The following is a 20,769-nucleotide window of genomic DNA, read 5'->3' on the forward strand; positions in this document are numbered from 1 at the left end:
AGCAATGAACAAGTCGAATTTAAAATTGAAAGCATACCATCATTTACATTAGCACAATCTACCCACCACCCCAAAACCCCACCAAACAAACCCAGGTAAAAATCTAAAAGAATGTTCCTCTACATAAGGAAAACTAAAATTCTGATGAAAGAAACTTCGGGACATCTAAATAGATGGAGAGGTATTTCATATTCACAGATAGAAAGTCGGACATGACTGAGCAACTTCACTTTCACTTTTCACTTCCATGCGTTGGCGGAGGAAATGGCAACCCACTCCAGTGTTCTTGCCTGGAGAATCCCAGGGACGGCGGGGCCTGGTGGGCTGCTGTCTATGGGGTCGCACAGAGTCGGACACGACTGAAGCGACTTAGCAGCAGCAGCAGCAATACTGGTATGATGTCAGTTCTTTCCAACTCAATTTATAAATTCAACACAATCCTAATCAAAGTCCCAGAAAGTTATTTTGTGGATATCAACTGATTCTAAAGTTTACATAGAAGCCCAGAATAGCCAACCCAAGGTTGAAGAAGAATAACAAACAGGATGATAATACTGAATTTGAAAATCTTCATATAAATTCTCTAGTTAATTAAAACATGGAGATTTGTAAAATAATAGACAAACACAGCAATGGAACAGAATAGAGCCCAGAAATATGAGAATTCTTTGTACTTTCTACTCATTTTTTTCCCTGTAAGTCTAACACTGCTCTAAAAAAGTCTTATCAATTAAACAAAAATAAAAGTTTGACTATTCCTTCTTTGAATCCCCTTTTCCTGGAAATCCATTCTTTAAATCCTTAAATAACCTGGTCTGTCATCTTAGCCACTTTCTCCCGTCATACTCCCACTCTCTGACTACCTCTAGATTTTCAGCTTACTCCATCAAGTACTCAGATATCAACATCCTTCAATCCCCTTTAGACCTGATCGCACCACTGTTTCACTGTCATTTATCCTTGATGTCTTCACTCTCCTTTCTTCAATTTCCATGGTTAATCCTTATATTTAATCCCTTGAATAGATTCTCAATTGTCTTACCCTTCTCTCATTTAGTTGGATATGTCTGGCAAAATAGTTCTGGTTAAATCCAAACTCTGACCTGCCCCCATCCAACTAAACATGGCTGGAAAAACACACAGACACATACCCTACACTCTTTTGCATCCTCATCAGCAGTGTACGACGGTTCCAATTTCTCCATATTCTTGCCAATGCTGTTATGGACCATCTTTTTATTATAGCCATTCCAGTGAGTATGACGTGGTATCTTGTAGTTTTAATGCAGTACCTAGTGACCAATGATGCTGAGCATGTTTTCATGCATTTACTGGCCACTTGTGTACCTTCTGTGGAAAAATATCTATTTAAATCCTTTGAGTATTCAAAAGATTGGTTGTCTTTTTGTTATTAAATTATGAATCCTTTATATGTTCTGGATACTAGTCCCTTATCAGATATATGATTTCAAGTATTTCCTTCCATTCTGTGGGTTGTCTTTTTCACTTTGTGTTCTTTCATGAACAAAGTTTTTAATTTTGATGCAGTCCTATCTGTTTTTTCTTTAGTTGCTTATACTTGTTTCATACCTAAGAAACCATTGCCTAATCCAAAGTTAGAAAGATTTATGTCAATACTTTGTAAGAGTTTTACACTTCATCCTCTCACGTTCAGGCATTTGATCCATTCTGAGTTAAGTTTTTGTATATGGTGTATGGTGTTAGGAAGGGGTCCAATTCATTCTTTGGAGGTAGATATCTTATTGTTCTAACACCTTTGTTGAAAAAAACGATTGTTTCTCCTTTAAATTATCCTGGTATGCTTGTCAAAAATCTAGTGAGCATAGATACATGGACTCTCAGTTTATTTCTGGACTCTCAATTCTATACCATTGATTTATATGTCTAACCTTATGTCAGTCCACTCACTGTACATATTTAAAGGGTACAATTTGATAAGTTTCACATATTAAATATTCCTGACACTATGACCACAATCAAGCTCATTGAATATATACATAACCCCCAAGTGTCTTGTGCCTTTTTGCAATCCTTCTGGGCTGTCCTTTCTACATACACCTAAGCCAGTTCTTGGGCAAACATGAACTGCTTTTTGTCCAAGTGGATTGGTTTACATTTTCTAGAATTTTATATAAACAGAATCACACAATATGTATATTTTTGGCCTGGCTTGTTTAATTAGATCAGCATAATTTTTAGATTCATCAAAGTTGTTATGTATATGATGAATAATTCCACCCTTTTTACTGTTCAGTAAATATACCTTTTTACCATTGAGTAAAATCTTTTTTATTCAATCTGGTTTTGATTGATATCAGGGTTTGTGGCAGGAAGCTTCTGACATGGCCCCCAGTGATCCTTGCCTCACAGTACTCACGCTCTTGTGCAAGTATTCCTCCTCGAGTGTGGCTGGACCCACTGACTTCCTTCTAACAACAGAACATGCAAACGTAATGGCATGTCACTTTTCTGAAGAGTGTGTGGAAAACTGATATTATTTCTTTCTTTAATACTGGGTAGAATTTCATGTAAGTTTGGTAGAAATTAGAAGCTATCTGGGCCTGGAAAGTTGTGCTAAATTCAATTTCTTCAATAGATACAGTGTTCTTCAGGTTATCTATTTCATTCTGAGTGCATTTTGATAGTTTGTCTTCTATGTAATTTGTCCATTTCATCGAAGTTGTTTATTACCATCAAGTTGTTCATAATAGTTTCTCATTATTCTTTCAGTATCTATAGATATTGTGCTATCATGTCTCTCATTTCTACATTATATTAGTAACTTGTGTCTTTTATCTTCTTCCTGATCAGTCCGGCTAGTGGTTTGAGTTTTGCTAATTTTATCAAAAAACCAGCTTTTGTTTGTAAGAAAACCTACTGAAACACATAATTTTTTCCATTTTTTCATTTCATTGATTTCTGCTTTCATTGATTCCACTCCACTCATTAATTATTCCCTCTTTTTTACTCTGGTTTAAAATTTGCTTTTTTCCCCCTAGTTTCTAGGTAGAAGCTGAGGTTATTTGAGATCCTTTTTCTTTTCAATACAGTACTTTGTGCTACTGCTTTTCTAAGAATTATTTTAACTACTTCAGATGATGTAACTTATCATTTACTTGTATACAGAAGAGAAGTAGCCTAAGGCTAAAAAATATATAAATTCATATGAAATGGTGAATGGCTTGGTTGATTGGTCAGGGGCCCAGAAAGGCAAGGACATGGGTTCAAGGGGACAAAGTAGAAGTGACCCTGCTTATCCCTCCCAGTGAGCTTCCTGGGGAAGCTGTGCCTATTATCCTCATAACTCTGGGAGGCTCTGGGTCATATCACTAGGTTTGGGGAATCTAGGTGAAGGAACAAAGATCCAGCCCCCCTGAACAAACTGTGACAATCAAGAAAGGCCATATCAGCTTTAGAGCCCCCTGTAGGGGTTGTCTGAGGCCTTTGTTGAATTTGTAGAATTCGCCCAATTCTGCTTCTTTTCCTTCTCTAAGAGCTATTGGTCCTGAAAGCACGTCCTAATAAACTTCCTGCAAGCTAATTTAGAGTCAGTTTGTTTACTGGATAACCTAACCTGTAACAGGCAGCTGAATAGTATCTGCTGATGTAGGGAATAGTGGAAGAGAAATGTAGCTTGAATTTTGATTTTTAATTTCAGAAATGTTCTGGGCATTACTGTGTCTATCTCAATAGATTTAATATATGAGTCAGGCATTCAGAGGAGAGAGAAGAGCCAAAGATTTGGGAATTCTTGATAGAAAAGCTGTGAATTAAAACCTTGAGTGTTTGTAGGAGTGCTAATAGAGTGGGCACAGAATGAGAAGTGAGCCATGAGCAGAAATTTAGAGGACAGCAACATATAAATAAGAGGTAGAAAAAGAGTAGCTCTAAAATAAACTGCAGTGGGAAAGTCATGGACATCAGAGAAGCAGCAAGAAGATTTGGTATTATGAAAGCCAAGGGAGTTTCAAGAAAGGTGCGGTTAATAGTACAATTGATAAAATATGAGAATGAACTGAATTTAGATAATAACATTGTATCTATGATATAATTTCTAATGTTGATAATTGCTCTGTGGTCATATAAAAAAATGTCTTTGTTCCAAGGGAGTACATGTTAAATTATTTCAAGGTAAAGTGGCAAAGTTATCTCCAGTTTGTCCTCAAATAATTTAGAAAAAAAATAATAAAACATGAATGGAAATGTAAAGAATTGATAAAAAAAAAAAAAAAGAAAACAAGAAAACCAAACTGTTTTTTCTGTTCCTGTGCACGTAAGAAACTGAATCAAAGCTGAAGAGGGCACCAAAATATAAGGCAGAGTCAAAGAAGGAGGGAACCAAAAGAGAAGGTAACCTCAGCCACCCAAGAAAGAGACCATGGAGAAGTACAAGCTGGGCAGCCAGTAACTGAATAGAAAAGGTCAGACAGTTTAGAACTGTGTCTCTAGAGGTCTGCTTTCTTAGAAATGGCCAACCAGGAAAAGACTGACTCTCACACTAAAATAGTAAACTGATGGCTGCGATTAAAATACACATCAATTGGTGAAAAAAAAAAAAAAAAAAGGTGAGGTTGAAAACATTTGTGTTGCAAAGAAGGTAAATAAGCAAAAAGTGTTCACTGGATAAGAAGATATTGTTCTGACTTCAGAGAGAAGCATTTACTGGACTGGCAGGAACAGGAGTCAAACATATCAAAGAAAGGACAACTATTCCCCAAATACAGTGATGCTGTTCTGGGAGAGTTCCTGAGATGCTTGCTGAAAAACTGGTCTTTTCTTCAGTTATCCACAGGCAGATAGGGTTCCTTATGATTAACCCACCAGGGAAATGACTGAATTATAAAAATGTGGTATTCATAATCTAAATCTGGAACGTCACTGGGGTTTACTGCGGACTCAACATCATTTTTTTGGTAACTAATTGGCAATATTGCAGACACTACCTTGCATTTGCACACATACATATGGTGAGTTCTCTCAACTTTCAAGAATGATTTTTTTTTTTAAATCGGTCCTTCATCACTGTGGTCTTGAATCAATCATTAGTATATTACATTTGCTTGACTTTTAAACAAAGGGCCTGAAGTTTCTGTGTTATCTAGACCCTCTGTCACCTCTCTTCCCTTACATCAGACTATTTTCTCCCCATCTTTACTATTCCTCAAACATGTAAGACCCACTCTCACCTTGGGACCTTTGTATTCGATAGTCTTTCTGTTTGGAATTCTCACCAGTATCTGCACAGTCAGCTATTAAGCCTCCATTGGAATGTCACCTTCATACAGGTCTACGGCCACTCAATTTACAACAGCAAACTCTAACCCCTGTTCACCATTCTGAACTCTATCATGTTTTCCTGTTTTCTGAAGTATGCATTACCTTTAAATACTGTTCATTGATTTATTTGGTTATTTTACCACTAGAATGAAACCACCAAGAGCTAAGGATCTCTGCTTTGTTTTCTGATGTCCCAGGGCTTAGGAAAGTATCTGACACATTGTAAGTATTTAACAGATACTTGCTGACTGAATGAACAAATATGTATGGTTCTAATAAGAACTTATATTTGTTATTCACTGGAAAGAAGGAATAGCGGACACTAAGGACTGCAGGGTCTTTTTGTTGTTGTTGTTGTTTAGTTGCTAAGTCGCGTCTGACTCTTTTGTGACCCATAGACTGTAGCCCGCCAGGCTCCTCTGTCCATGGGATTTCCCAGGCAAGAAAGCTGGAGTGTGTTGCCATTCCCTTCTGAGAAAATTAAGGGTACCATAGTGAGGAAATAAGAGGACATGGAAAAAAGTATTTGTCTGTGAGGAAAAACAAAATGTAAGGCAGTATCCAGGGAGGGCAAAGGATGAAGGGAATTTATCTTAGAGATCAGAGAGAATGAGAGAAAGGAAGAGAAAGGGGAAGAGTGAGGGAGGGAGACAGACACGTTTAAATGACGATGGAGGCAAGTGAGAAAAAGACAGGTAACATAGTGAAGACACATGGTGGAAAGAGGTTTAAGGATGGAAAAGTCAAGATCAAACACTCAGTTCTGACAATGCTGGGCTTAAAGTGAAAAAATATGTACAAAATTGTATAAAGGGAAGAAAGGTTGAAAATACAAGATTTAGATGTTTATAAGCAGGGAGTTACAGCAGTCTATGTGTACTGAAAATTATTCCATAAATATTTCACTTACCTGATCTAGGTTTGAAAGACTGTTTGGATCTTGACTGAGAGTTTGGTACTGGCCCCGGAGCCTGTCACCTGCAGCAATTCTCCTGAACTTCTTAAGATCCACCACGTATAAGGCACTGCAAGAAATGTATACTCCTTGACAGCCAGTGTTGTTTATGTATATTTACTTTCCTCTAGTGTCTACCCACTCCAGTACTCTTGCCTGGCAAATCCCATGGACGGAGGAGCCTTGTAGGCTGCAGTCCATGGGGTTGCTAGGAGTCGGACACGACTGAGCGACTTTACTGTCACTTTTCACTTTCATGCATTGGAGAAGGAAATGGCAACCCACTCCAGTGTTCTTGCCTGGAGAATCCCAGGGACACGGGAGCCTGGTAGGCTGCCGTCTCTGGGGTTGCACAGAGTCAGACATGACTGAAGCGACTCAGCAGCAGCAGCAGCAGCAGCGTCTATCTACAGTGATGGTATCAACTTTAGATATGCTTGGGTCTAACAACAATGAATCCTTTCATAATTTTTCCAAGGAATTTGAGGTTTGATTTGATGCTGTTAGGATCCACATCCTCTTAGGGTCACTACCAACTTTTTCTAAGATCTCCTGAAACTCATGGCCCTACAAAACAGTAATAGCTTTTTTTTCGAATTAAAAAAAAATTTATTTGGCTGTGCTAGGTCTCAGATGTGGCATGTGGGATCTAGTTCCCATAATAGAGATTGAACCTAGGTCCCCTGCATTGGGAGCGTGGAGTCTGAACCACTGGACTACCAGGGAAGTCCTCATAATATCAGCTTTGAAGACAGTATCTTCATTCTGTTACATGATAAACAAAGTTTAAATCTTCTGCAGTAGTTAGGAACAGAGAGTAGAGTCAGGTTACTTGGGCTTAACTCCTGGCTCAGCTTTGGACCAGCAGCGTAAGCATGGGCAAGGCACAAAAATGCTATATGCCTCAGTTTTCACATCTATAAAATAGGGATGATAACAGTATCAAAAGGCTGTCATAGAGATTTTATGAGTTAATAGATTTTAAATCTTGTAAGAGTGACTGGCATGTAATAAGCACTATATAATTGGTTGCTGTTATTTTAGAATTTCAAAGAAAACTGATCCTTGTGATTCAAAAAGTTATTCACTCAAGGATAAGAGTATGAATTTTCTTACCTGATATGGTATTTCCTTCTTAGAAGATGTGATGCCCAGTAGCCTGTTTTCCAGAAGCGATATCCATCCATTTCTGTGCGGCTATCACAGAAGGGAGTATACCCATAAGGAGCTCCACCCAGGTCAAAATCTCGAAGTTCTTTCAGGTCATGTCTCACAATCTAAATAACAGAACAGTTTCTCTGATGAAGAGTATAAAATAATAGAAGCCCTTTTAATGTGACTCTCAAGTCATTATTATCTTGTTGTAGAAAAGTCAGAGACCTGAATTTTCCCCACAGTTCCTTCATCCAGCGTGAGTTTACCGAGTTTCTACTTTTCCCCCTTATCCTCACAGGTTAAAAGAAACCTAAAATGTACATACCTAGTCTGTATGTTAGTGGCTTTATTCATTAATAAGAATCGTTTGTTACATCATTTTTAATAAAGATATTTTAAAACTTAAGTACAGTTGATACATAATAGTATATAAGTCACAGGTATATGATAGTGACTCACAATTATTAAAGGTTATATTTCATTTATAGTTATCATAAAATATTGGTAAATCCCTCATGTTGTACAATATATTCTTGTAGCTAACTTTATACCTAAGAGCTTGTACCTCTTAATCTCCTACCCATATATTTGCCTTTCCTTCCTTCCCTCTCACCACTGGTAACCACTACTTTGTTCTCTATGAGTCTGCTTTCTGTTTTATTCACTAGTTTGTTGCACTTTTTAGACGCCACATATAAGTGATATGATACCATATCTGTGTTTCTCTGTCGGAATTATTTCACTGAGCATAATGCCCTCCAAGTCAATCCATGTTGTTGCAAATGGCAACATTCCATTCTTTTTTTATGGCTGAGTAGTAATATGTATCACATTCTGTATTCATTCATCTGTTGATGGACACTTAGATTGCTTTCATATCTTGGCAATTTTAAATAATGCTGCTATGAACATTGGGGTATATATGTCTTTTTGAATTAGTGTTTTTGTTTCTTTCAGCTATATACCCAGGACTGGGATTTCTGGGTCACATGATTGTTCTATGGAAAGTTTTTTTGAGGAACCTCCATATTATTTTCCACAGTAGCTATACCAATTTACATTCCCACCAACAGTGTAGGAGGGTTTCCTTTTCTCCACATCCTCACCAATATTTGTTATTTGTGCTTTTTGATGATAGCCATTCTGACATGTGTGAGGTGATATCTCATTGTGGTTTTGATTTATAATCAAGGTATTCTGAACAAAACATATTTTGGTAAGGAATTAAATATATAAGTACACAGCTCTTAATTTCTCAAGGTATAGATTAATAATTCAAAACAATTTTTATGGTATATATCTATTACTGTAAATACATTGGCAAATGTTAGTTTGAATCATAAAGAAAAATCTTCTGATTATTCTCAATAGCTTCAATGAAGTAATATTAGCATGTTTGATTTTGTAACAGACTCTAGCCTGCTAGAAAAATATTAATGCATATATAATGGGAAAGAGAAATCAATTTTATGTTAGTATGTTTGAAAATACTTCATTACACTTTTGCCTACTTTCTTAGTTTTTCATTATAATTATTCACATTTATCAATTTGGAAAACAATACAAAGATAACAGAATTTAGGATATATAGATATAATATAGAAGTATATTATAAAATAGGATTTGAAAATATACTTTAGTACTAAATAATATACTAACTTGTGCATTTAACTAAAATAACACTTATATTTACATACTATTGTTTTTAGAAATTCTGCATATTTTTAAAGGCTTTAAGAAAAATTCTGTGTATTTTAAAAGTACTTATTTTTTTTTTTTTTTTAACCATTCATGATTACAAAGGCAGGTAAGGAGGGAAGGGTAAAAATCATAAAAATTTCTGTTGAAAGCTGAGGACCATAATTTTTTTTGGCCAAATTAGGCTTCTTTTAAGTGCCAGAATAATGGGATTTGGTTATTGCTAATTGTCAAAGAATGTTGCTGAAGGGGGAAAAAAGAGAGGTGAATGTGTGTAATTGCTAACTTTTCCAGCAAGAAGAAACAGTTCACTTTAAACAAATTTCAGCTCATATTCACAGGAATTCATATAGCTACTTTTATTGTGATGATTTATATAAGTATTTGTTTTATTTTTAACTACCAAAAAAAAAAAACTACCTCAGAGGAAAAATTGCCATGTCTTAAGGAATAACTGGTACTTCTGGCAAAACTTTTGATTTTCCCCTGGAATGCAGATTATCTTTAGAAAAGATATTTTCCTTATATATCAAAATTATGTCTTATGTTTACATAGCATGGCAACAAAGATAGCAGTAAACAGCAGCAACATAAAGTGTGTCCTAGCATATTCAAAAGCAGAGACATTACTTTGCCAACAAAAGTCCATGTAGTCAAGGCTATGGTTTTTCCAGTGGTCATGTATAGATGTGAGAGTTGGACTGTGAAGAAGGCTGAGCGCCAAAGAATTGATGTTTTTGAACTGTGGTGTTGGAGAAGACTCTTGAGAGTCCCTTGGACTGCAAGGAGATCCAACCAGTCCATTCTGAAGGAGATCAGCCCTGGGATTTCTATGGAAGGAATGATGCTAAAGCTGAAACTCCAGTACTTTGGCCATCTCATGTGAAGAGTTGACTCATTGGAAAAGACTCTGATGCTGGGGGGCTTTGGGGGCAGGAGGAGAAGGGGACGACAGAGGATGAGATGGCTGGATGGCATCACCAACTCGATGGACGTGAGTCTGAGTGAACTCCGGGAGTTGGTGATGGACAGGGAGGCCTGGCGTGCTGCAATTCGTGGGGTCGCAGAGTTGGATACGACTTAGCAACTGAACTGAACTGAATACTTAGAAGTGTGAAAAAGTTAAAGTACTCTTAAAAACAATAGTTAATCTTATTACCTGGTCAGCATCAACAAAAATGATTTTGTCCACTGCAAGAGGAAAAAGGACATCAAGGAAAAGAATCTTATAACCCCAAATAATCCGCTGTTTTTCTGTCTGCTGATGAAGCCACCGGGGCCACCTATACTGGACTAGTTCATACTGGAAGCCATACTTCTCAGCCATGTGCGGGATCACTTCCTAAAACACACATACAAATCAAAGAATATGTTTAAGGAACAGAAAGTAGTTTTTGTTTCATAGAAAAATGTTAACATTTTAAAAGTTAGAGTTTACTACATATTGTTACAAATGAATTGGTAAAATGTCTAAAATGGTTGTCATCTACAACTTATACCTATTAATAAGAAATATGATGATGCTGACAAATATAAAAATATAAGTATACATGAAAAATGAAAAAAAGTGTTAGTCACTCAGTTGTGTCTCTTTGAAATCCCATGGATGTGTAGCCCGCCAGGCTTCTTTGTCCATGGGATTCTCCAGGCAAGAATACTGGAGGGGGTAGCCATTCCCTTCTCTAGGGGATCTTTCTGACCCAGAGATTGAACCCGGGTCTCCTGAGTTCCAGGTAGATTTTTTACTAGCTGAGCCACCAGGGAAGCCCTTGAAGGACATTAAAAAAATAGGTACACTACATTAATTAGCAGAGTTATTAATTAAGATAACTGTTCCTCTAGTTTTACTACTAATGTCTGATCTGAAAACTTAATGACAGAAAAGAAAGCCTCTGGATCTTGGAACACCTATGAATCAAACACTTCATGCACATGTCCACATGCTGGTTGATCAGAGAGGCAGAAGATGTGAAAGGTGTTAAAAAAAAACACACACACACACACACAAAATGAGTTGTAAACTGATAAATTATATTCTTGATATAAGTATCTGAGATTTATGACTATTTGCTTCAAGGATTAAAAACGCAACCCCCAATAAAAACCCTGTACACGAGGTCTGAATGGGCTTCTTTATTTAGCAACACTCCATGTATGCTGCCGCAGTTCTACTAGGAGATGCAAGCTCTGTGCACACAACTCCACTGGGAGAGGAAAAGGAAAGCTTGGTCTGGTCTCCCCTGGATTCTGTCCTATGCGTCTCTTTACTTTGCTGATTTTAATCTGCATCCTTTTGCTGTAAAGAACTATGTAACTCTGAGTGTAACTGCTTTTCTGAGTTCTGTGAGACCTACTGGGTTCTTGAACTTAGGGGTGGTCCTGGATACCTCTCAATTGTGCAAGTCAGCTGTGTAACTTCTGAGTCTTGGTTTTTCTGGGAATAGCACTTTATGCAGAGCAACTGAATAATGGAGGTAAAGTACTCAGAAATGTACCTGGCAATACCAAGGAATAAAAGCATGGTTGACTGTTTTTATTTCTGCTTTCACCACTGGTTTGGGTCTAGAAAGAGAACTCCTTTAACTGCTGTCAAAACAGACCCTAACTTGCCAGGAATCTGATTAACAGGAAGAAAGAGGGCAAAAGTGTGGGGCTAAGTAAAGGGGAACAGACGTGCTAAACATAAAATGCCACAGACACTAACTGTAGTGTCCGCAGGACCACAGCAACCACGCACTGCATGCGACACCAGAGGCTTCACTCTTCTCAGCTTTATCAAACTATTTCCTGTGGTACAATTTTCATATGTTCTGGATACTACTGTTCTTCCTTTCTTTGTAAAAATATAACAAAAATCTAAGTTTTAAAATTAACAATCTGCACATATTTTTCATTGCCAACTTTTATCAGGAAAATCCACTAATCCTGAGTTTACTTTAAACCATCTCCTGTTGTCTTTTTCATCACTGCTTTAAATAAAAGCTGTACAGAATTTTTAAGCCAGATAAAAATACTGAATACCAAGTTTTAATTGATTATATATAATAATTTGAGTAAATATACATTTCAAAAGACACATTCTAAAAAAAGAAATGTTATGTAAATGTTGCAATGATATAAATAACTTACTATTGAAATATTAACCACTCTATATAAAAAATTAATGTACTTACTTTAAATGTTGGTGAGAGATAATTTTTAAGAAACCAGAACTTCACTGGTGTTTTTGTGTTCCGTAAAACAGAAAGCATCATAATTCTGCATAAAACAATAAACTCACATTAATAGGATTTCATCCTACTTCTCTTAAGGCATTTAAGTATTTAAAGATATTAACTAGTTTTTCACTATAAATTATGCAGAAATAGAGTGAAGTGTCTTCAAATACTATGGCTGCTCATCAGTATATAACGTATAAGAATATAATATAGGTGTATATATATAGATACACATACATATGTGTGTGTGTGTGTGTGTGTGCGTGTGTGTGTATATATATATATATATATACTAACACCTGATATAGACTAAACTGATTGATTGTTCCAGCTGACAAGAGAAAGAAGCAAGTTTGAAACAGTATTTAGTTTAACTAAAGTCTAATCTTTAGTTAAGAGATTTAGGAGAAAAGGAGAAAAGGAAAGATATAAGCATCTGAATGCAGAGTTCCAAAGAATAGCAAAAAGAGATAAGAAAGCCTTCCTCAGCAATCAATGCAAAGAAATAGAGGAAAACAAGAGAATGGGAAAGACTAGAGATCTCTTCACGAAAATGAGAGATCCCAAGGGAACATTTCATGCAAAGATGGGCTCGATAAAGGACAGAAATGGTAGGGACCTAACAGAAGCAGAAGATATTAAGAAGAGGTGGCAAAAATACACAGAAGAACTGTACAAAAAAGAGCTTCACCACCCAGATAATCATGATGGTGTGATGACTCACCTAAAGCCAGACATCCTGGAATGTGAAGTCAAGTGGGCCTTAGAAAGCATCACTACGAACAAAGCTAGTGGAGGTGATGGCATTCCACTTGAGCTGTTTCAAATCCTGAAAGATGATGCTGTGAAAGTGCTGCACTCAATATGCCAGCAAATTTGGAAAACTCAGCAGTGCCCACAGGACTGGAAAAGGTCAGTTTTCATTCCAATCCCAAAGAAAGGCAATGCCAAAGACTGCTCAAACTATTGCACAATTGCACTCATCTCAAACGCTAGTAAAGTAATGCTCAAAATTCTCCAAGCCAGGCTTCAGCAATACGTGAACCGTGAACTTCCAGATGTTTAAGCTGGTTTTAGAAAAGGCAGAGGAAACAGATACCAAATTGCCAACATCTGCTGGATCATCAAAAAAGCAAGAGAGTTCCAGAAAAACATCTATTTCTGCTTTATTGACTATGCCAGAGCCTTTGACTGTGTGGATCACAATCAACTGTGGAAAATTCTGAAAGAGATGGGAATACCAGACCACCTGACCTGCCTCTTGAGAAATGTGTATGCAGGTCAGGAAGCAACAGTTAGAACTGGACATGGAACAACAGACTGGTTTCAAATAGGAAAAGGAGTATGTCAAGGCTGTGTATTGTCACCCTGCTTATTTAACTTATATGCAGAGTACATCATGAGAAACGCTGGGCTGGAAGAAGCACAAGCTGGAATCAAGACTGCCAGGAGAAATATCAATAACCTCAGATATGCAGATGATACCACCCTTAAGGCAGAAAGTGAAGAGGAACTAAAAAGCCTCTCGATGAAAGTGAAAGTGGAGAGTGAAAAAGTTGGCTTAAAGCTCAACATTCAGAAAATGAAGATCATGGCATCTGGTCCCATCACTTCATGGCAAATAGATGGGGAAACAGTGGAAACAGTGTCATACTTTATGTTTTTGGGCTTGAAAATCACTGCAGATGGTGACTGCAGCCATGAAATTAAAAGACGTTTACTCCTTGGAAGAAAAGTTCTGACCAATCTAGATAGCATATTCAAAAGTAGAGACATTACTTTGCCAACAAAGGGCCGTCTAGTCAAGGCTATGGTTTTTCCAGTGGTCATGTATGGATGTGAGATTTGGACTGTGAAGAAGGCGGAGCACCAAAGAATTGATGCTTTTGAACTGTGGTGTTGGAGAAGACTCTTGAGAGTCCCTTGGACTGCAAGGAGATCCAACCAGTCCATTCTGAAGGAGATCAGCCCTGGGATTTCTTTGGAAGGAATGATGCTGAAGCTGAAACTCCAGTACTTTGGCCATCTCATGTGAAGAGTTGACTCATTGGAAAAGACTCTGATGCTGGGGGGCTTTGGGGGCAGGAGGAGAAGGGGACGACAGAGGATGAGATGGCTGGATGGCATCACCAACTCGACGGACGTGAGTCTGAGTGAACTCCGGGAGCTGGTGATGGATAGGGAGGCCTGGTGTGCTGCGATTCATGGGGTCACAAAGAGTCGGACACAACTGATCGACTGAACTGAACTCAAAGTCTAATCTTGGCTCTATTATTGTGTCATTATCTCAGTTGTGTCGGACTCTTTTGCAACTCTACGGACTGTAGCCCACCAGGCTTCTCTGTCCATGGGATATCCTAGGCAAGAATACTGGAGTGGGCTGCCATGCCCTCCTCTAGGGGATCTTCCCCGACCAGGGATTGAACCCGTGCCTCCTGCTCTACCGGCAGATTCTTTACTGACAGCCACTGGGGAAGCCCTGTGTCATTAATAGAAGGTATGTAAACCTTGAAGGCCTGAACAGCCTGTCTGTCTTGATAAATTCACTGGATAGGTCATGTGTTTTGTTATTCTAGACCTCTGCTCGGAGAAGATACAGATGTATCTAAAGTACCATCTTAAAATGTCAACATCTTCAAATATTTTTGAGGCATTCTCTATGATCCTTCTATATATACAGTTAAAAAAAAAATAGCCCTTTGTAGTTTATAAATATTTCTCCCTCTTCTCAGACTCCTCCTCCTTTTTATAAAACAAGGTATTTCTTTGCCAGAAAATTTACTATATATTCTTTTTTCTCTCACATCTTACTACAAAATATGTCCGTTTTCTAACCTTAAAGAATACTGACATTTCAAATCAAACTTAAAATTTCATTGTGTTTAGAAAATATACATCTCTCATAATTTTATGTTAAAAAAAAAAGAGCAAGGTGCAAAGTAGTATGTACTGTGTTGTTATTTCGGTAAAAGAGTTAAAAAATATACATTTGAGCTTGTCTATACATATCTTTGGCAGGTATGAAAATAATAACATTGGTTTCCTGTGATAAAGTGAATGGGGAATCAAGGGAACAGAGGTGGGAGTTTTTTTTCACTGTAATTTCTTTCCTTCTTTTAAACTTAAAATTTTTTTTCAGACCATGTAAGTGTATTCCTTTCCAAAACATTAGATTAAAAAAATACCTACCTTAAAAAGCGTTCATATAAATGGCCAGAAGCAACTGAAAAAATGTTTAGAACATCTTTTTCCTTATTATCTTCTTGTTTATGCAGGCTCCTTGTGAAACTTGGAATAAAAAAAAAACTACTGATCATTAGTTTCTTAAACACATCTGCACACTTTACATACCTAAATAAAGTACTGAATTTGATAAGAGATAAAAAACAGGAATGCTTTTCAGGGTTAGTACACTGAAATAAGTACTTACCCTAAAAATTATGGTTTATATTTAAACATGACAATATAACTTGAAATTTTATGATTTTTAAAAAATGGACAACATAGAATACAATTATATTGTAGGTTAATGAGATAATACTTTTGAATCTTTGTGAGTTACAAAAGTTATCTTAAGAGCACAGAATGAGTTGCAGCATGCTATGGCCACATGCAATGTATTGAGGCTTTTGTTACGACAGAGGTATTTCTGAAATCTTTTCTCACTGTAAACCCCCAACTAAGTTGATTCAGGGAGGGGAAGAAAAAAATCACTTGAAGTTAGGATTAAAACTAAGATATAAAAGTGAAAGCACTCTAACATACACTTATGTATCTGGAGGAGTCACTATCCCCCAAGACTTATCTTCTCTCTTTCTAACAAAGCAGTGCTTTGTTTTGGTATCCCTTCTGCATAGTAAGTGGCTACGCCATAGTTTAACAATATCTTTATTCCTTTCTGTCTCTACCTTCTGGTTTCAATGGAAGCTAACGAACAGATACTCTTTAAAATGCCCAGATTCTAAACAAGTCTACACAGAACTCATCTCAAAAGGAGTGAGTTTGAGACTTTCTCGATCGGGAACCAGTTCAACAGCATACTGGGACAGTAACATCATTCTCATCAAACAAGAAGTCAACTTACAGAAAAAGAGGCCTAAATTGGGCAAGCTCTTTCTTGTAAACATGTGTCTGAAAGTGAAGGCAGCACAGATAACAGAACTATATGTTGGAGAAAGAGTTTCTGGGCCACATCACCTGAATGCTCAAAGTCAGCTCTGCTCCTGAACTCTAGATGTGTGAGCCTATATATTCCTTTTCTGATTAATACAGGTCCCAACCTAACTTAAATATTTCCCAAAATATTTAACATCTCAGCTAACCTGGGCTACTTCCTGTTCTGTGAGAAATATACCCAATCTTTCTAGCTTCAGGTAACCAGGTACCTTCTCTCTCTGTCCATCCTTTAGAATATATCTTAGTCATGCACTCCTCCACAGTCTTTTCTGAGGTTCCTCCTCTTTTCCTATCCTGTATCAGTAACATTTATGTATTTGTCTTATCCTTTCCAGAGAAGATCTGTGCATAACTTAAATGTTTACCATGTGGAGGGCTTCCACACACTAGACTCTTGATGGGTCTATAGTTATACGTTAAAACATCCATTAGTAACTACCTTTTAATGGAATCCCACATTCCTCTCTTCTTTTCACCTTTATCGGAAAGGATATCTTCCTTGATTTTATCTGGCTTTTTCCGTACCTAGATAGCATGGTAAAGAAAAAATTTAGAATTTTATAGATTTAAATATTATGCTGCATGGATAGAAATATCTTGGGCAGGTGACTCTTGTAAATCTAAGATGTGGTTTAGTCACTAAGCCATGTCTGACTCTTTGCGACTCCTTGGACAGTAGTCCACCAGGCTCTTCTGTCCATGGGATCTTCCCCACCAAGGGATCAAACCTGGGTTTCCTGCATTGCAGGTGGATTCTTTATCAACTGAGCCACCAGGGAAGCCCTAAATAGTTATAGTAAATGAAGCCAAAAAAGATCTTAGTACTTTATAGACACAATCTGGTTTCAACCATCAGTTCAGTCTCATTTTCAGTTCTTTTGTAATAACCTCCACACTGCTAAATAATGTGCTTACACTTGTACTTACTGATTTATCAACTGTAGATGTCATCTACCATATATCTGATTCGCAGAGTTTAGACATTATTCGTTCTTTGTAACAAAAAGACGAGTAGCTTACTTGTATCACTCTTCCCTTCCCCTCTTTGTCTGGAGGTTCTAGTAATATTATCTTTATCATTAGTTTTTCTACTGAGTATTTTTCTAACTTTAAGTAATCCTTAAATCTATATTTTTTATTCCAACAAATTCAACAGTTTCTCTTGCACATATCCTATGATACAGATACTAGCATCTCTACCTTTTCCCTTTGTCTCAACTTACATTAGCTAAACCTTTACTTTAGCATTATAAATATGGATAAAATTTACATTTACCTTGGTCAATATAACTATCTTTTGCATTGTTTATTCTACAACTTGAAAAATCAATAAAAAGTACATATTGTGACACTGTAAATACTGCTCAATTAAGTCTCAAAGGTTACTACATTTCCCCCACAGTTACAAAAGTATGACCACCATACTCTTCTTGGTTCACATGGATTCTGCTTTCTCACATCAATAGGTAAGTATTTTTTTCTTGGAATTTTATTGTATTTTTCTTGTGGAAAAGATATTTCTTATCATATACCTAATATTTTCCAGTTTATTATTCATCATCTGGAATTCCTATCTTCTTGAAGACATTTTTCTTTGGGCTTAACAATGAACTGCCTCTTTCAAGCATTCTTTGCATTGGTTTTCACATTAATTTCATCATTTCTTGAAATACCCATTTTCCTCTTTCTTGTTCTTTATTCTCTTTGTGATGGCAAACATGTTCAAGAACAGGTGTGAAAGGTAATTTTTCTAAATCTTCACCCTTCAGAGAATATTTGACTAAAGAATCCCAGGTTCAAAATACTTCTCAAGACACTGAAGTCTTTGTTTTGTTGTCTTGAAAAATAAAACATCGGATGCTACTGTTAAGAGTCATTCTAAGGTCACTGAAGTGACTCGTCTTTTCTCTTTGGTAGTTTCTAGGCTCTGGTGTGGGCCATTTCTCACGCATTCTGATTTGTGGAGCCCTCGATGCGAATATGTTTGCCTCTCTTTACCTGTGGAATACTTTGCCGCCTCCACTTTCTGTTCTCCCTTCCTGGAATTCCTAACTGGTGAGCTACTGGAATTCATGCGCTGACCCTTTATGTTGCTTATCTTTTCTCTTCCCTTTTTCCCATCCTTTTGTGTAATTTGGAAACAAGGAAGGTGAACAGATAGAACTGTTATTAAAAAACAAGTAAAGGACCTAGATATGGTTAGGCTGTAGAACGTATGCTTCAGGCATGGCATGACTATCACCCTCAACAAATATTTGATGACTTTGGTCAAAGAGTCAGACCTGCTCTATACCAGGCAAGAATAGGTAAAATTAGAGCCAATAAGGAGAGTGAAAAAATTCAGCTCATCAAAAAGAAAATTTAATAATTTTTCAATGGTCAAAATTCCTCAAATTTAAAACACCTCAAGTCTCCCAGCAGAAATAATATTTTCCTTTCCTGTTTGTAGGGCTAGGATAATACTAGCTGGAATGCTGGTCCTAAAGGGCTTGGGTTGACTTGGTAACTTAAGGAGCTGCTCTGAGTTTATGGGGTTTTCATTTGAAATGATTAGAAGGAAATGTATCAAGGCCAGAATGTAAGTTTCCATTTCTGAGAAAAGAAGCCAAGGTCAATATAGGAAAAACAGTATCAAAGGTGAGTGTAATATGCCAGCAAATTTGGAAAACTCAGCAGTGGCCACAGGACTGGAAAAGGTCAGTTTTCATTCCAATCCCAAAGAAAGGCAATGCCAAAGAATGCTCAAACTACTGCACAATTGCACTCATCTCACATGCTAGTAAAGTAATGCTCAAAATTCTCCAAGCCAGGCTTCAGCAATATGTGAACTGTGAACTTCCAGATGTTTAAGCTGGTTTTAGAAAAGGCAGAGGAAACAGAGACCAAATTGCCAACATCTGCTGGATCATCAAAAAAGCAAGAGAGTTCCAGAAAATCATCTATTTCTGCTTTATTGACTATGCCAGAGCCTTTGACTGTGTGGATCACAATCAACTGTGGAAAATTCTTCAAGAGATGGGAATACCAGACCACCTGACCTGCCTCTTGAGAAATGTGTATGCAGGTCAGGAAGCAGCAGTTAGAACTCGACATGGAACAACAGACTGGTTCCAAATAGGAAAAGAAGTACGTCAAGGCTGTATATTGTCACCCTGCTTATTTAACTTATATGCAGAGTACATCATGAGAAACGCTGGGCTGGAAGAAGCACAAGCTGGAATCAAGATTGCCAGGAGAAATATCAATAACCTCAGATATGCAGATGATACCACCCTTAAGGCAGAAAGTGAAGAGGAACTAAAAAGCCTCTTGATGAAGGTCAAAGCGGAGAGTGAAAAAGTTGGCTTAAAACTCAACAGTTAGAAAACGAAGATCATGGCATCCGGTCCCATCACTTCATGGGAAATAGATGGGGAAACAGTGCAAACAGTGTCAGACTTTATGTTTTTGGGCTCGAAAATCACTGCAGATGGTGACTGCAGCCATGAAATTAAAAGACGTTTACTCCTTGGAAGAAAAGTTCTGACCAACCTAGATAGCATATTCAAAAGCAGAGACATTACTTTGCCAACAAAGGGCCGTCTAGTCAAGGCTATGGTTTTTCCAGTGGTCATGTATGGATGTGAGAGTTGGACTGTGAAGAAAGCTGAGTGCCAAAGAATTGATGCTTTTGAACTGTGGTGTTGGAGAAGACTCTTGAGAGTGCCTTGGACTGCAAGGAAATCCAACCAGTCCATTCTAAAGGAGATCAGCCCTGGGATTTCTTTGGAAGGAATGATGCTAAAGCTGAAACTCCAGTACTTTGGCCACCTCATGTGAAGAGTTGACTCATTGGAAAAGACTCTGATCTGGGAGGAGAAGGGGACGACAGAGGATGAGATGGCTGGATGGCATCACTGACTCGATGGATGTGAGTCTGAGTGAACTCCGGGAATTGGTGATAGACAGGGAGGCCTGGCATGCTGCGATTCATGGGGTCGCAAAGAGTTGGACACAACTGAGCGACTGAACTGAAACAACGTGAATACACTGATCAAGGATAAAGAGCAGAGGTGATAAGAAATAGGTTATAATGTGGGATTCAAGGCAAATTCTGATTAATTTGGTAGTTTAAGATCTATGCAGTATATAAGTTAAGGGCTCTGGTTGCCTACTATTATGCTTCAAATAATACTTGTACCTCATTCTGTCTTTCATCACCTTCTTGAATGCCACTTAAATGGATTTTATTAAACACTCAAAAGTATTTTATAAAGCTTAATTACCTTA

At 37.4% G+C, this 20,769-nt stretch overlaps 1 protein-coding gene across 2 annotated transcripts in view; it reads right to left on the reverse strand.

Moving 5' to 3' along the window:
- Positions 1-20,769, reverse strand: part of UGGT2 (UDP-glucose glycoprotein glucosyltransferase 2) — a 148,115-nt gene that overhangs the window by 8,546 nt on the left and 118,800 nt on the right. The window contains exons 31-36 of one of the 2 annotated variants that reach the window (XM_061435226.1): positions 16,940-17,025; positions 15,514-15,630; positions 12,280-12,364; positions 10,266-10,448; positions 7,370-7,530; positions 6,209-6,323 (exon numbers count right to left, since the gene is read on the reverse strand). In XM_061435226.1, the coding sequence (XP_061291210.1) occupies positions 6,209-6,323; positions 7,370-7,530; positions 10,266-10,448; positions 12,280-12,364; positions 15,514-15,630; positions 16,940-17,025 (747 nt within the window). The remainder of the gene's footprint in view (positions 1-6,208; positions 6,324-7,369; positions 7,531-10,265; positions 10,449-12,279; positions 12,365-15,513; positions 15,631-16,939; positions 17,026-20,769) is intronic. The other variant, XM_061435227.1, reaches the window with a different exon arrangement.

This window comes from Bos javanicus, chromosome 12, assembly GCF_032452875.1.
Source record: "Bos javanicus breed banteng chromosome 12, ARS-OSU_banteng_1.0, whole genome shotgun sequence".
NCBI classification, from domain to species: Eukaryota; Metazoa; Chordata; class Mammalia; order Artiodactyla; family Bovidae; genus Bos; species Bos javanicus.